The 15,451-nt window shown below is 44.5% G+C and overlaps 3 protein-coding genes across 3 annotated transcripts in view; 1 reads left to right on the forward strand and 2 right to left on the reverse strand.

The window, feature by feature from the left end:
* Window positions 1-1,626: 1,626 nt before the first annotated feature.
* On the forward strand, window positions 1,627-12,862 carry adi1 (acireductone dioxygenase 1). Its single transcript, XM_079286567.1, has 4 exons — window positions 1,627-1,751; window positions 10,502-10,621; window positions 10,956-11,135; window positions 11,514-12,862. Exons 1-4 carry the CDS (start codon window positions 1,629-1,631, stop codon window positions 11,643-11,645), a joined length of 555 nt encoding a protein of 184 aa, XP_079142693.1. The 5' UTR covers window positions 1,627-1,628; the 3' UTR covers window positions 11,646-12,862.
* LOC306790650 (uncharacterized protein) lies at window positions 3,271-6,603 on the reverse strand (the record flags this gene model as incomplete). The annotated part of the gene is made up of 3 exons (XM_079287082.1): window positions 5,452-6,603; window positions 3,482-5,297; window positions 3,271-3,353 (listed from the first exon to the last, which is right to left on the reverse strand). The coding sequence occupies exons 1-3, from the start codon at window positions 5,485-5,487 to the stop codon at window positions 3,271-3,273; spliced, it is 1,935 nt and encodes a 644-aa protein (XP_079143208.1). The 5' UTR covers window positions 5,488-6,603.
* Window positions 12,863-14,398: 1,536 nt separating the features above from the next.
* The window catches only part of trappc12 (trafficking protein particle complex subunit 12), a 46,703-nt gene continuing 45,650 nt past the window's right edge, over window positions 14,399-15,451 (reverse strand). The window contains exon 12 of the mRNA XM_079287233.1: window positions 14,399-14,856. Within this exon, the coding sequence (XP_079143359.1) occupies window positions 14,614-14,856 (243 nt within the window). The 3' untranslated portion in view covers window positions 14,399-14,613. The remainder of the gene's footprint in view (window positions 14,857-15,451) is intronic.

Here is a 15,451-nt window from a genome sequence, read left to right on the forward strand (position 1 = left end):
AATCAACAACTTTCATTCATTTAGCTCTTCTTTGTTGTTAACATGGCTTGATTATCAGTCATGAAATAGTTCTGATAGTGGTAACTATACATTTGAGGGCGACATAAATACTGTAATGTCAGATAGCTTGTGGTTCAATACCCAGCTCCTCTTGTTCACATGACTAATGAATGACAAGAAGGAATCTAAACATTCAATGTTGATCACAAAGAATTAGAAAGTGCTGCAGTCCTTTATAATCTGTTGTTCACAAAAATAGTAAATACTAGTTTAAAACATGAAGTACATTTATGTGTTGTTTAAAAACAACACATAAATGACACACATACGAAATATGGAGTATAATGATATTTGCTCAACAGGCTCCTCCTCTCGTTCATAATCTATTCCATTCAACTCCAGGTCGGCCTGAGACAGGTACAGGTGATGGTGGTGGTAGTGATGGTGTAGGTTCGAGGGGATGAGAAAGTGACAGGTGGATGGAATGAGTAGTGAATACAAAAAAAGTCAACTTAAACATAGACAGACCCATTTTTAGGCCTACATGGTCATTTCATCAGAATCAGAATCAGAACCGTTTATTGCCAAGCAAGTTTTCACCTGCAAGGAATTTGTCGTGGTGGAAGGTGCATAACATTCAACAATAAACAATAACGAACTATCAAAATAACATTTAACTATCGAATAATGTTTAACTATCAAAAACAGTCAGCACAGTGCAGGAAATAGAAACATATTTGAAATGTACAATAAGATATGGAATATAGGATATGGAATAAAGTGCACACAAAAACAGATAACAGGACCGTAAACCAAGTGAAGTGTATGAATGTTAAAAGTGACGAGTGTGTTTAAATAGAGAGACGGGGATGTGCAGGGGAGAGACCAGAAGGAGAGAGACCAGAAGGAAATGTCCTGGGGATGACAGGTCAGTGGGGGACCCGGGCTCTGTTGATGAGCCCGACTGCCGACGGGAAGAAACTGTTTGTGTGGCGTGAGGTCTTGGTTCTGATGGACCGCAGCCTCCTGCCAGATGGAAGGGGCACAAATAGATCATGTCCAGGGTGGGAGGGGTCGGCAACAATCTCTCGTGCTCGCTTCAGGGTCCTTGAAGCGAACAGGTCCTGGAGGGACCTGTTCATAGATATTGAGCAGCTATAAATGCTCATTAAAAAACAACTGAATAGGTCCCCTGATACAGTGAAGGCCCTTCAAACCAGAGACAGCCTGAAGGCGATGTGTGAAATGACCGGTGTAAATCAGTGCGCTAGACTGAGATGTAGTTTCTCACTATGAACACTGCAGTGCAGTATTGAGCCTACTCCTGACGGTCACACCTCACTGCAGTCATCTCCTCCAGTCAAAAACAATCACATCAGCAGCTACCAACACTTCCGGTGGTACCCTTCAAATTAAAACTATCAAATTAGATGACTTCACGTGTTTTTAACATGCCTAACGGTTTTCTAAGAATTATGATTTGTGTTTATATAATATATATATGAGGGGAACAATAATGTAATTAATATAAAATAATAAACCAAATGGGTGGCGTCACGCTTTACAAATTAAGGCACGTAACATGACACCTACGCTTTCTCCGGTAGTTGAGCCGTAAAGCAGTCAGCATGGCGATGGAAGCCTGGTACATGGACAGCTCCGAGGAGGACCAGAGGAAGCCGCACAGACTGACCCCAAATCAGCCCGTTAGTCTGGGCCACCTGAAGACGCTCGGGGTGTTTCACTGGAAGGTAAGCTAACGTCACAGCCACGTTAGCTGCTGCCTGCGCGTTTCCACGGAACGCTTAACTGTCGGATACAATTTAAACAGTGGCGGCTGGTCAATAGAGTGGTCTCGTGTGACGTCACAGTTGAGCTGTCGGCCATGTTGGAGTACACACAAAGCCACTGGCATGCACGGCTGAGTCGCATAACCTATCGGTGGTGAACTTTTGTGCTGTCTTTGGTTGTGGCAGCAGAGCTGATAGACAAGAAATCATTCTTTCGTTTGCCAGCGGTCATTACACATCGAGGAAATGACACGAAGCGATCCAAGCGACGTCGCGAGAAATGGCTGTCACGCATCTCTCGAGATATAACGGAATTGTACCCCAAACCGGACAGTTTTTAGCTAATGTTTCAATACAATTCACTTACAATGTTGATAAAAATGATCGTGTAATGTTTTCAGTTGATTTAATGGTGTTAAACTGAAGTTAAACTTCGTACCTTTCAAACGAAATATTGTTGTAATTATTACAGTTAGCTTTGCCTTTACCAGAGTCGTTAAAACGATGCTAACACCGGTGAATTAGCCGTGCACTGCTCGTGGCCTAATCCGTCCGGACTTCTATCCTCGTTGTAAACACTGGCTGCTGCTGGTTTTTCGGGGATATTCGCTTGTTCCAGGGTCGCAAAAATGACCATCAATGCTGTCAACACATCCGGGACCGTAGTTCTGTCCTTCACAATAAGATATCACGCTTCAACAACTCCAAATGATGCAATAAAAGCTCCTTAATTTCCGTTTGAGCGTATACCACCACCTGCTGGATGTTTTGTTAAACTCTTCTCATGTCAATCACTGGCAAAACACCAGCTGATGTCTGGAATTTAACAATTATGTACACATATTGTATATAACAATTATTATCATAACACACAGTGCAGAGTAAGAGTTATATTACAACTAAAAACATGAGTATTCATGATTAAAAAGCTACATTGTTAAAGTGAAAGACAAATAACTTGTGCAAATGATTGAAAAGTTCTGTGCAAACATTTATTGAAAAACAAACCAATCAAAAATTAAATTAAAAATCAGGACACACATGGCATTTGAAATAATCCTCTTCATCATCCAGCTCCTCGTCCCAGCCCACACACATGGTGTGATACCATGTGTGGCAGCTGTCACACTGGACCCACGACACCAATCCCTCCGAGCTCTCTGGAGGGTCAGGTTCCTGGCACCGGCCACACTCCCAAACTGTCTGCTCCATCTCTTCAGGAGTGTGACCTATTAAAATAAATAAAAAATTACTTTGAATTAAAGACAATGATCAGATTTTCATGGGTTGGCATACAATGCAAGTTAACATGAAGTACCGGTGGATGTCGTAGGTCCAGCAGACGAGGAGCTGGATGAAGGTCGGGTCTCTGCAGGTTGGGAGGCTGTATAAATAACAGAAAAAGCATAACCATGCTTTGTTTACTCTTCATCATGGCTAATGTCACCATCCTGTTATAATATTGTGGGGTTTTTTTAGATTATTTAAAGGATTTACAGTGAAAGGGAGAGGAAGGAGTTTGGGACCCATAGAGGCCACGTCCCGCAGCCGATGTTGAAGGCTCTGAAATAATAATCATATTTTATTATTACAACTCTAAAATACATACTTATAATAATGTTTATGCGTAACAATAGTTAATAAATTCTGATTTATACGTGAATTCAAATGCAAAATAGGGATGCGCTGACCAGGAGACGGGGGAAGGTGGCGGTGTTCCTCAGCAGGCAGGCTCAGTGGTGGTGATGTGCTGCTGGCAGGCAGCCGGGGACCGTGGGAGGCACGAGAGGGGGCAGAGCGGGATGAGGGACCGGCGATGGAAAGTCCGGAGCTGGTGGCTGTAGTAGCCCCGAGGGACACTGGTCTTCTGCGGCTGGGGCGAGAGCCGCCAGACAGGGTAGAGGAAGTGGCTGCCGGGCCGGTGTCTCCGGCCCGCTGCTGCTCTCTGTCTCTTCTGGCCAGAGCTTGGGCCTCCCGTCTTGCAGCACGGTCCTCTGCCTCCACGATGACGTCGGACATCTCCTGAGCTGTCAGTAACCTGGCCTTGGTGATGTTCCTCCTGACCTTGCCGGTGTTGCGGTTGTAGTTTATTTCGGCCAGGAGGTGGGCCAGGTCTGCTGTTATCCGGCCTGATGTTACCAGGGGATGGGTCATGTAGGGATTGGGAGGAGGGGCAGGTGGGGGTTGGTTCTGGGGATTGGGGATAGGGGCTGGAGAAAGGGGATGCTGGGAGGGGAGGGCAACATCAGGCGCAGCCCAGGAAGATGCCGATGAGGTTGGCGGAGGTGGTGAGGAGGCCCCACGCCGCGGCCCGGACGGCATGACCCGTGACCAGTCGATGGCCATTGGGTCCAGAGGGTAGAGGCCACACCTCCTGAACCCAGCCACCACCAGTCTCCGATCCTTCACCCTCTGGTAGGAGTCTCTTAGGACCCTTGAAAACTCCTTCTTAGAAACCAAGAAGGAGTGGCTCACTGCCGACAGATCTCCTGTAACACCAGAGAAATCTGCCTTCAAGGGTCCGAAGAAACTCACATCCAGAGGTTGAAGGATGTGAGACGTATGTGGTGGCAGGCACAAGAGAATGACCCCCTCCCTCTGTGCCGCCCGGACCAGCTCTGGATCCAGGTGGGATTGATGTCCGTCCATGATGAGCAGCAGCGGGCGCTCCTGCACGGCGAACTTCATGAAATGCCCGACAAACCACTTCCTAAACAGCTCACTGTCAATGTACCCTGCTGGCGACTTCCCGTAGAGGGCATCGGGAACCCCTTCCTTGTTATAGGGGCCCCCTGGATATCCCCCCTTGTAGATGATGAATGGGGGGACATCCTCCCCAGCCGCGTTGAGGCAGGCCAGGACGGTGATGTGGTCTCTGGTTCCCTGGGCCTGCCTGTAAGCATGTTTAGTCCCCCGGGGCACGATGACCTTCCTTCTTGTAGAGTCCAGCTGAAACCCCGTCTCGTCGCAGTTGTATATCTGACGAGGTTTCTCCCTCAACCCGTGCTCCTCCAGGGTGGTGGTGAGGAGCCCGAAATACTCCTCAATTGGCCCCCTCTTGGCGCAGGATGCCCTCCCACGGTCAATGATGTCTGGGGTCCGGGCAGTAAGGCGATGGTGTTGCCGCTCCCGGAAGTTTATCCACCACGTCTGGCCAAGCACGGTTCTTTGTGCGTCCCGGTGGCGGAGGTTATAGATGGCCAGAGCGTGGGCCAGGACCTGAGGCTTCGTCAGTGGAAACCCGTGACTGGCAGAATACAAACAGTACTCCACCAGGGAATCCTCATCTTCAGGGGTGAGGAGTGTCCTCTGACCATAGACACAGTCAGAGGACACCCTTCCACTGACTCGGTCACTCAGGCTGGACTTAGGGACCCCAAACTGCTGGGCTGCCTGCCGTAGAGAAAGCCTGCCTGCTTTCACCTCCAGTAGGGCCTGTGTCATGGCCTCCTGGGTCCACTTCCTCGTCTTCCTCTCCCTCTTCCTGACTTGCCGCATGTTTGGCATCTGCAAATACACATTTACAGTAAGAAATTAAATACAAAATTTGTTTTAAAGCCACAGTACATGTCTCAATGAATTGAATAGTTTTATAAATTGCCAGATTGCCATGTATAGACTCATGCATATTTAACACATGCATAGACATACATATATTTACCTTAAACCATTGTAGATTTACAATTTCTATATCCATCTCTTATTTTCTTGATCCTCCTGTAAAGGAAAAAAACTCTCACACAGACACACATTACCTACCTTTGTTACTTTAAAGGTTCTTCCTGTCTTTTCTACTCTTTTTCTGCTTATTGCTGTCTTCTTTCTGTTCTTTTCTGCTTCTTTGAGTCTGCTTTCTGGTCTTTTCTGCTTCCTTGAGTCTGCTTTCTGTTCTTTTCTGCTTCTTTGAGTCTGCTTTCTGGTCTTTTCTGCTTCTTTGAGTCTGCTTTCTACTGTTTTTCTGCTTCTTTGAGTCTGCTTTCTACTGTTTTTCTGCTTATTGCGGTCTCCCTTTGCCTCTCTTCTCTTCCTTCTCTCTGTCGCTGTTCTCTGTCTCTGTTCTTTTCAGGCAGGAACATAAACCACAAGAGAGACATTTAAGTCAAAAACATTACATTTTGGTTAACCTTATATACTGTATAACAGCACTGTGTTATATTGGAGGCTTATCTACATAAATAGTTCTAATCATAAGAGCCACTGCTGGCTTTCAATAAATGTACAGTCTCGCTCACTCTCAAACACACACACACACACACACACACACCAACATTATTTGCATAATTGATCAGATCATTGTGCATTATTATACTTGATGTAGCCTGGCTTATGATAAACAAGAAAAGCATTTTATTTTACATGTCTGCTGTTATGTTTCAGAGCTAAGACCAAACAAGCAGCAGCCTACCTTTAACTCGCGCTATGATTCTTTGATCGTTTTTCCCGCGGCCACAACTGTTTTTTTCAGACACAACATTTCTGCCTCCCTCCCCTCGACGACAGATTATGTCACACATCAATGCTATAGTTTCATTGGCTAGACAAAGTAGTGTAAAGCTAGCTACAAAATACACTCGTATGCTAACTTATATTAGCAATACGGAGAAAATACAGAGACACTTCTCAGAGTAAAGAGCGTCGCCCGAGCGTTTTTTCTGCTTCCTCTCATCAAAGTCACTTTCCTATAGTATTTAGACATATAAACGTCCATATATATTCATGAAATTTGGCACGTAGATTATTTGATATGTATGAATTAATATTACTTACGTTTGGTTGGCGATCGCCGAAGAAAATGACAGCGTAATGACCGGAAAGCGCGTGACGACGGAATCGTTCGAGACAGGCCAAGAGCAGCTCGCGCCGACCGAGGCAGGCCACCGTTACGTTAGCGTAAAGGAATGGTATTTGGCGTACACTAGAGCAGGGGTTCTTAACCTTTTTGACCTCGGGGCCCAACTTTTCAAGTACAAAGTGTCCCGGGGCCCACTCTGACTATATGCATCAAAAGTGTCAGACAACCTGTAGGTCATACAGAAACAGAGCAGTGGGCCTTTGGAGTCAGTAAAAATTTAAGATTTTTGTCTGCATAAAATAAAAAAGTATCTTTCAGTATAAATAACTGCCGGTGGCTGTATCTGTACAGGTAAAGGACAGTATAGGGCTGTAACTACACTATCAGTGAACAACTGCCTCAAATTTGAAGAAGATTGGACAAAGTATGACCATTCTACAGTGTTTCTTCCATGAAGAGATCCAGGCGGAGCTCTAAAAGGACATTTGGAGACCCAAATGGACACATGGTACCCAAATGATATTCTGACACACTAAAGGTGTTTCTCCCTTTATATTTTGACATTATATTATTTTCCTTTTATTTTTAGCCTTTGCAAACTGCAAAAACTATGTATATATGGTCGAAGACGTGGTGTGTGAGTAGTGGACTTGCTGTGCTTAATGGCTGCGACCGAGCGCACGAACGAGAATGAGAATAGCTCAGTGACGCAAACGTTGGTTGACGGCTTATGGAAGAGGAGGATAAGGTTTGTACTATAAGTACTAGCATTTTCTGAAGCCAGTAGCTCCATGGTAACATCCGCTAGCACGTTGTCGGGTCTGTAATGTGTCTTTTTCCGTTGAAATGCTGCAAGATACGACTTGCAGCGGTTATGGCGACTTTGGACAGTGTGTGTGTGGGCTCCTTTTGTGGAGAAACCATAAGAAATGAAAGAAAATCGATGATTTCTTTGCAAAGATGAGGATTTTGGGCATGCTGGGATACCAAACACGGACATGTTTTGTGACGTATTTGCGCAAACAAGCCGTTGGAACGGAAGGGGAGGGGATCGAGGATGCCGGTGTTGAACAGGCAAAACCCTTGTTAAATAAATGAGATGATACAATGTGATGATCACAAAGACATTTATTATCATGTGTATGTAAACCTGCATACACAACAAGAAGCCCAACAGGCTTTCCCACGAGCGTTGGATGTTTCGTCGCTTGGTGTCGCTTTATTTTTGAAGGCTTCAGAGCTTCGTTTGACAGCATTAGCCCACATTCCACACACTGAGCCCTCGGCTCTGCCTCGTTGCCTCCGTTCACAAAGCCGTACTTAAGAAAGTCAGGGTTGTACTTGCACACACACATTTAGACTTTTGGGGGGTATGGCACCACTGTCGTCTTCATTTTTTCTTTTTAATAACTTATCCATAACTTTCGCTACAGGCTAGCTGCTAGCTGAGTGTCTTCTTCTGCTTATTGTAGCTTGTTAAACAACTGACTGACGCATTACCGCCACCAGGTGGTGGGAAGCTGTATTGTAACTGAGCGTCTCATGGATAACAGGAATATCTCTGGTGTCTTCAATTGATAACCAATGCGGTCCCGCGGCCCTCGCGGCCCACAGGTGCAAAACTGAAAGTTTTTCACGGCCCTCTAGGTGGCGCTCACGGCCCAATCATGGGCCGCGGCCCTATGGTTAAGAATCACTGCACTAGAGTATGTGCGGATCACTTTATAAGTGGTCAGTGATTTTATTTACAAATTCGTTTGTGAACAGTATTTAATAAAGGAAATATAAATTAAACTTGGACATGAGAAGGTTACCGAAGCTTCATCGGCCCGTGACAGCAGTCGGTGCCAGAGACGTGTCGAGCGTGTACAATAGGCGAAACACAGAGATGCAGCCTCAGCATTGCTTGATATGAGTTTAACGTCGGCTCATGCATATGACAGCCCACCAGCAGCAGAGGATGAGGACGAGGATAAGAATAACCAAGCCAACCAGACAGACCTCGGTGGGGCCACGATTGCAGCAATGCAAGCTGAGATGCAGCGCCTACTCTCGGAAAATCTGAATTTGAAAAAGGAACTTTCCGATGAACGATCCATGTTTGATTCAGAATTTTTCGAAAATAATGATGAAAAAGTGAGATATTATACTGGACTGCCGGACTTCTCAACCCTGCAAATTCTATACCATTTTATAGAACCACACATCCCATATTCTACTTGTGTAAGGACTGGTGGTGTTCACGAGATACGCGTAGATGTTGGCGTAGTTTACCGATGGAAGATAAATAGGATCGGCACTGAAACCATCTGCACTCATCGTATAGGGATCCAAGTTACCAATAACCTTCAATTTGGCCAGGTAGCGAACCTTTGATGCACTATCCAGTGATTCAAAGTATGGTATTTTCGCCGCACTTCCTTGTTTACTCGCCGCCATGTAGGATCTGTATGTACTCCAACATGGCCGACAGACCTCGTAACTAAGGAGATCGTGACGCCGGTGAGACCACTCTATAGAGGGCCATGGAGCATGGCCCCACCATGAGCCACACAAAAAAGAAAAGAAAAAAAAATCATAAACTATACAAATTGTCAATATTTGTGTTTTTGAACGATGGAATGTACCCAGTAATGTGTGTAAAATATGATATCTGCGCAAAATATATGCTTTTCCTGCTCGTGCTCTCTGCCTGTGTGCTCTCTGCTCGTCCTCTCTGTCTGTGTGCACGACACTCTGAGAACGCGCAGCTTGGGGGGCCTGATCGTTTTGGCCCAAAAGAGGCGGGTCTATGAAGCAGTTTAGCCAATTGCTGATTCAAGATATAAATGAGTGACATACAATTTAGCCAATCAGCGCCCTCAAATAGATTCAGCTATGGGCCAGAACGATCAGGCCCCCCTCGCTGCGCGTTCTCGTCAGGAGAAGTCTCTACAGGCGCCCACACCAGCGCGAGCACTCCTCCTCCAAGACCCGTTTGAGAGGAGAACTTTGAGGAGATTCTGCAGCCAAAGAGCTGATATCAGATCAGCCTGACCTCACAATCAGACAGCAGACTCGCGGGAAAGGGAAGCAGTTCATGCGAAGCTTCACTACTAGCTGTACACCAGACAGGTTTGGCTAGCTGCATGACGTCATGCTAATCATTTATTTAGCTTTTTAAAACAACGGGGACGGATCCAGCACGGACAGTTACGGGAGTGAGGGATGAGGAGGTAAGGAAACATGAGAACACCAGGGTAGGGAGTGAGGGATGAGGAGGTAAGGAAACATGAGAACACCAGGACACACATGGAGAACTCTGTCAAGCTACATATTAGACAAAGTGAACATCTTTTCTTCTACATAGCTGTCCTCAGTCTCATCTGCTTAACTTGGTCATGGAGGCATCAACATGTAATAGAGATGTTAAATTAACAGTGAAAACTCATCATAGCTTAATTTAACATCAGTATTCATAATTACACTTCATGTTTACTTCTCCTGATCTTTACCTCCTATAACAAGGTCCATAGGAGCATCTCAATAAATGAACATGTTATATTATATTATATAAGTGTTATTTACTGATTGTTTTCGTGTTGGAATACATGTTAAATATTTAACTGCCAAGTAATAATGCGTGTTTGACACTTACATTTGTTTTGCATTAAATCATACTGGGATGTTTGCTGAAATTGATAGGATGGCCCTACCTATAACATGTTCCACCAGCCGCCACTGAATTTAAAATCATTTTATTCAGCTTACTAAAGTCAACCTTTGTGTTTTATATCGACTTTACTCATTTACAGGACGTCCGTAATCACGTTTTCGGGTTAGATAGCAGTGACCCCCTCAACAACTTTTAAAATGACAACAAACATGCCGCCATGTTTGTTGTAGTTCTTATTTTTTTGTTGTTGTCCCGTTGTTGCAGCTGAATGCTGACATCTATGAAACAGACCCAGAGCTGGAGCAGCTCCGCAGAGACCACGGCTACTCCTTCATGGACATCATCTCCATTCACAAGGACACACTGCCCAACTATGAGGAGAAGGTAAGCAAAGCTCTGCACGTTCTCACTCAATACCATTTAATGATGATTATGGATTAATTCTGAGAATCTGACACATTGTTAGATAAGATGCTTGTTGATCGTGAACTAGAGTGAAGTAAACTGTCCTCACTGCATCAGAGGATTGTATGACCTGTGGGGAAGTTAGTTAGGCTGTACAGTGCTTCATGACATGTCCACGTCCATCATTGTCAGTCAGTAGAGACAGGGACACATTAGGACAGCTAGCACTTGGAACTGGCTGTTGGCTTTTATAATTCAATGAATGAACCACCACTATTCTGGCCTGCTGTCTTTTTTGTGTCCATTTTCTCAGCTGAAGATGTTCTTTGAGGAGCACCTGCATTTGGATGATGAGATCCGCTACATCCTGGACGGCAAGGCCTACTTTGACATCAGGGACAAGGAGGAGCGCTGGATCAGGATCGCCATGACAAAGGGCGACCTGATCACCCTGCCGGCCGGCATCTACCACCGCTTCACCCTGGACGAGACTGTACGCAGCACACACACATGGAGTTGTCATTGATATGAGGCCTGCTTTCCTTTAAGAACATGGGTGGACAGTAGTTAACATGCTGTACGGTTATCTCGGGGAGGTGTGGATGTTCAACACTGACGGCGTTAACAATGCGCACGAGCACACTGGATGAGATGAAATTCTAACAATGCTCAATGATGGTTAATTCAAATTATGCCGCAAAAACAATATTTGACTCGTACTACAAGGAATATTGAGAGGACAACCTAGCCTGGTGTTTCCATACAGCAGAATACAAACGGAAAAGAAGCAGATGTGTTCAAGTATTTATGTTGCATATTAAAAGAATAGACAGAATACATACTATGCATGACGCTCTGTTTGTCTCTGCAGAACTACACCAAAGCCATGAGGCTGTTTGTGGGGGAGCCAGTGTGGAAAGCTTACAACCGGCCCGCTGACGACTTTGACATCTGCCAGAAGTACTTTTCTTCTCTGCAGGAACCCGGAGAGGGAGCTGTGTGATGCTTTCACCTCTAATGTGATACTGTAGAGCAACCTGTTTTATATCAATATTTTTATGTGGTCTTGTTAATCAGTGTGTCATATCAACATTAAAGTTAACATGAATCAATCCATTAACGCTAATCAGAGGCAGAGTAGCTAGGTGTGGGGTAAGAACCCCATCAAACTACCGTAAATGACAGGCGGCACACCTGCCAATGGCTATGAAGAGGCTATGTGGGATGCGGATGAGAGGGCACTTCAACATTTCAAATTGTAGCATGCATGCCTACAGGGCTTTCATTTTGAAACAAACAGTGTTGAGTTAAAAACAAGTCCTTTTTCCCATGTCTAACATTTAAACTTGGTAATGTTGCTGGTGTGATATACTGTCTAAAGATCATTTTCCGTGTCTATTTTTGCTGTGAATCGTGGGTGGTGCTGAGGCAGTGTGGCTGCTGCAACCTGTTCTGTTAAAAGTAAGACTGAAATATTTTCAATGCAACACTTCCTGTTAGTTTCAAAATAAAGGCCCTATAATGACTTACTGCTGACCCAAGGTTGTTGTTTGGAGCTATTTGCAGGGCACTGTTGCAGTGACTTGCACAACTCCATAAATGAATGGAGTACCAGCTTTTAATTGTGTAATATTTACAAATGAGCCCACAGTTCTGAACCCTTTTCTGCCTGAAATAAATTGAAACATTCTGGTAATTTTAATGGGCAGAGTATGTCAAAATGAGGGCGGTCTGTGTGGAGTTCAATCAAGAGTCTACAGATAAACATGATTAGATAATACAATTGTAATGACTTGTATTTTGTTTGTGGGCATTACTGCCACCTGGTGTTAACTTAGTGTTAGTTATTCGCCAGTGTATTATGTGTGGCACATGTGACAGGAAGTAACGTATTCATTTTCCTGGTTTGGTCACATGGCTCCGTTGTACTGGAGTGATTGTGCAATAGAATCTTTATCCATCCTGCATTTTCTGGCCCTCTGAGTGGCAATGCCAGTGAGTATTTACTTTTATAGCTTTAGGTATTTCTGAGAGTTTATTAGAAATAGTTTGATGACATGTGCAACATGTAACTGCTGAATATACGTAGATGACACAGCAATTTATGTTTCCATTGTTATTATACGTGTATTATATTATATTTCATCAAAACTATGTGATTGTATGTTTTTTACCTGTTTTGTAGTTTCACACTTCATATTAAAACCTGTCCATATACAACATGCTGGTCTGTTCCTTGGAGGAAAAGTATGATGAAGAGTTTAGCTGACTGCAAAGCCCAATACAAGACACAGAGTCGACATTGAGTCGGAGCAGAACAATCATAAACTTATGTACTTAATTATTGTTGCTTCATGAATCAGGATAATACATGACATTAACATATAACATTTAAAGGGGCCATTGTGCATGAGTACTTTCACTAGAGATACCCAAGTGTAAACAATGTGAACATTATCTGTGTAGGGTCTGAATACTTTCACCACAGGACCGCCATAGTGCCTTGTTCTACAAAGCGGCTGTATGTGGTGTGAGGTGCAGTCACTTACCTTCAACAGCATTTTGAAATGCGCAACTACCGGTAGTACACAGTATTTTCTACTTTCACATTTCACCTCACTCATCTGTGCTAGAGGGTGGAGCGTCTGACAGATTGACTTACATTTTGTGTCGTCTGGAACATAAAGATGCTGCTAATTGTCATCTGTGCCTTGCTTCTTTTAAAAAAAATGATCCATCCATCCATCCATCCATTTATTTCAGATAAAACAAAATTCAATATACATAAATATGATCAACACAATGTGGAAATTAAAGATCCACTAGGACAAATCAATAAAAGATTTAATGAGATCATTTTTGATATAATCACATGAACAGAAAAAACAGCTCTGATATGTACAATTTTGGATTCCTAATATGTTACAACTTTTGTTAAGTGATGAGGAAACGATGCAATCTGCACGAGTTCGTAAAGCTGGCAGCTGGAATCGAGTGGCCTCCGCTTGTTAATCCAGTGTGACGGGTGTCTGCTGTGGAAGAAGCTCTGGACCTCTGGTGGTTTATTCGTCCTAAAGCACACTGAAGCTCAGGATAATGCCCGCGTCAAGACCCACACTATGAGCCTGCAACCACCTTATAACCACTGCCAGCCTGTAGTGCAACATACATCCGTGTTCTGACCTCACAGCGCTTAATATGACTGGTGGTGAGACAGGGATGGTTTTGATTTAAAAAAAAATGTAGAGCGACAGTTTGACGTTCACTGGAAATACTTGGAAACTTCTTGCGGAGATTCAGATGAGAAGATCGATACTGCTGCATTGCTAAGTATGAAGCTAGCAGCTGGTTAGCTTAAGTTAACACAAAGGCTGGAAGAAATGGGGGGGGGGGGCTCCTAGCCTGTAAAAATGGGGACAGTCTTGATGGACCATTGCAAGGTGAGCTTGTCTGTCTGTACTGCAAGATGTTAATAAGCCAGGAATCACATATTATTGCCCAGAGAAATGAGTAAAAACAACCTCTTCATTCGCAATATTTTCAATTGACAAAGAAGAGGAGAAAATGAAAGCCTCGTAACAAGCCAGCCTCCCTGCACATATATGGATCTTCTATGAATACTCATGCAGACGTAAGTTCCAGTTGATCAAAGTCGGGGGTCTTTTTCGCATCACAATTGCATCATTGCAGCTCGAGCTCCATATTTACGGTACAAACACAAGGATTGTATCCATCTTCTCATCTGACTCGCTGCAAGTAAGTACATTTCCCTAAATCAAACTATTTAATCTGTAAAATGAACAGCGACTTCTACGCACACAGAGGATGGTTTTGTTTTGTAGGGCCATTTCCTTTGCAGAATGTCGATCCACCAAGCGTGTGTGAGCTTTCTACTCCTCTACAGATTGTGAGAGTGCGGCTGTGTGTGCGCGTGTGTGTGTCTCCACTCCCAGTTGACGTTTCTTGCCCTCTTAGACCAGTTTGAGGCACTGCGCATTGAAGCTGTCCCCCTCCCGGCAGGCCACGGCCTCCAGCAGAGCCTGCTTCTTCTGGGTGCTGCGCGACGACTCCAGCTCGTACATGGTGGTCAGGTTGAAGAGGACGCTCTCGTGGAGGTAGAGTGCGGGGTCCTGCTGCACCAGGCCCTCCAGCTGGCCCAGGGACTCCTTCAGGCGGCCGAGATAGAGCAGGCAAACCGCTGCATTGTTGTTGGCCTGGGAACATACAGAGGAGGGGGGGATTGGGTGAGGACAGAAGAAGTGCACCCTTTTACCGTCTTGGTGTCAGGCTGATGTTGAGCTTTCGGGGCGTCATTTTGAATTTCATTTGAGTTGTGCAAATGAAAGGGTACTGAGCGAGCGCGATGTTGGGGGATGAGGGTTCCAACCGTGACCCACTTTTTCACTGACAGATTCAACCAGCCCCGCTAAAACTGTGAAATTGCCAAAAAACTACAAATCGTATTTTTGTTTTTTAATGTTTGTGTACTGGTTAAACAAACGAGATACAGCGTGTTACTTAGTGAGCTTTAGAGGTGCTGGTAGGCATATTTCTTCACTCTATGGAGAGGGCTAGGCTAGCCTTTTCCCCCTGCTTTCAGTCTTTATGCTAAGCTAAGCATGGGGCTGAATAAAACTGATGATTCACGACTGAAACAATGTGTACGCACAAACACGGAAATGTGCAAACGGCCGATTCTGTTTTATGAAATGAATCCCAATCATTTTGGAATATGCACGAGCCTCATTTCTACTCCTGCAGTTTGCCATAAATGGATGTGTGGAGACGCCCCATAAAAATCAGTTTGCA

The sequence above is a fragment of the Melanostigma gelatinosum genome (assembly GCF_949748355.1).
Source record: "Melanostigma gelatinosum genome assembly, chromosome: 16".
Classification (NCBI taxonomy): Eukaryota; Metazoa; Chordata; class Actinopteri; order Perciformes; family Zoarcidae; genus Melanostigma; species Melanostigma gelatinosum.

Coding starts and splice junctions, on each gene's coding strand:
- adi1 (XM_079286567.1), top strand. CDS start 1,629: ATGGCGATGGAAGCCTGGTACATGGACAGCTCCGAGGAGGACCAGAGG. Junction 1,752..10,501: donor TCGGGGTGTTTCACTGGAAG/GTAAGCTAACGT, acceptor CCGTTGTTGCAG/CTGAATGCTGACATCTATGA. Junction 10,622..10,955: donor TGCCCAACTATGAGGAGAAG/GTAAGCAAAGCT, acceptor CCATTTTCTCAG/CTGAAGATGTTCTTTGAGGA.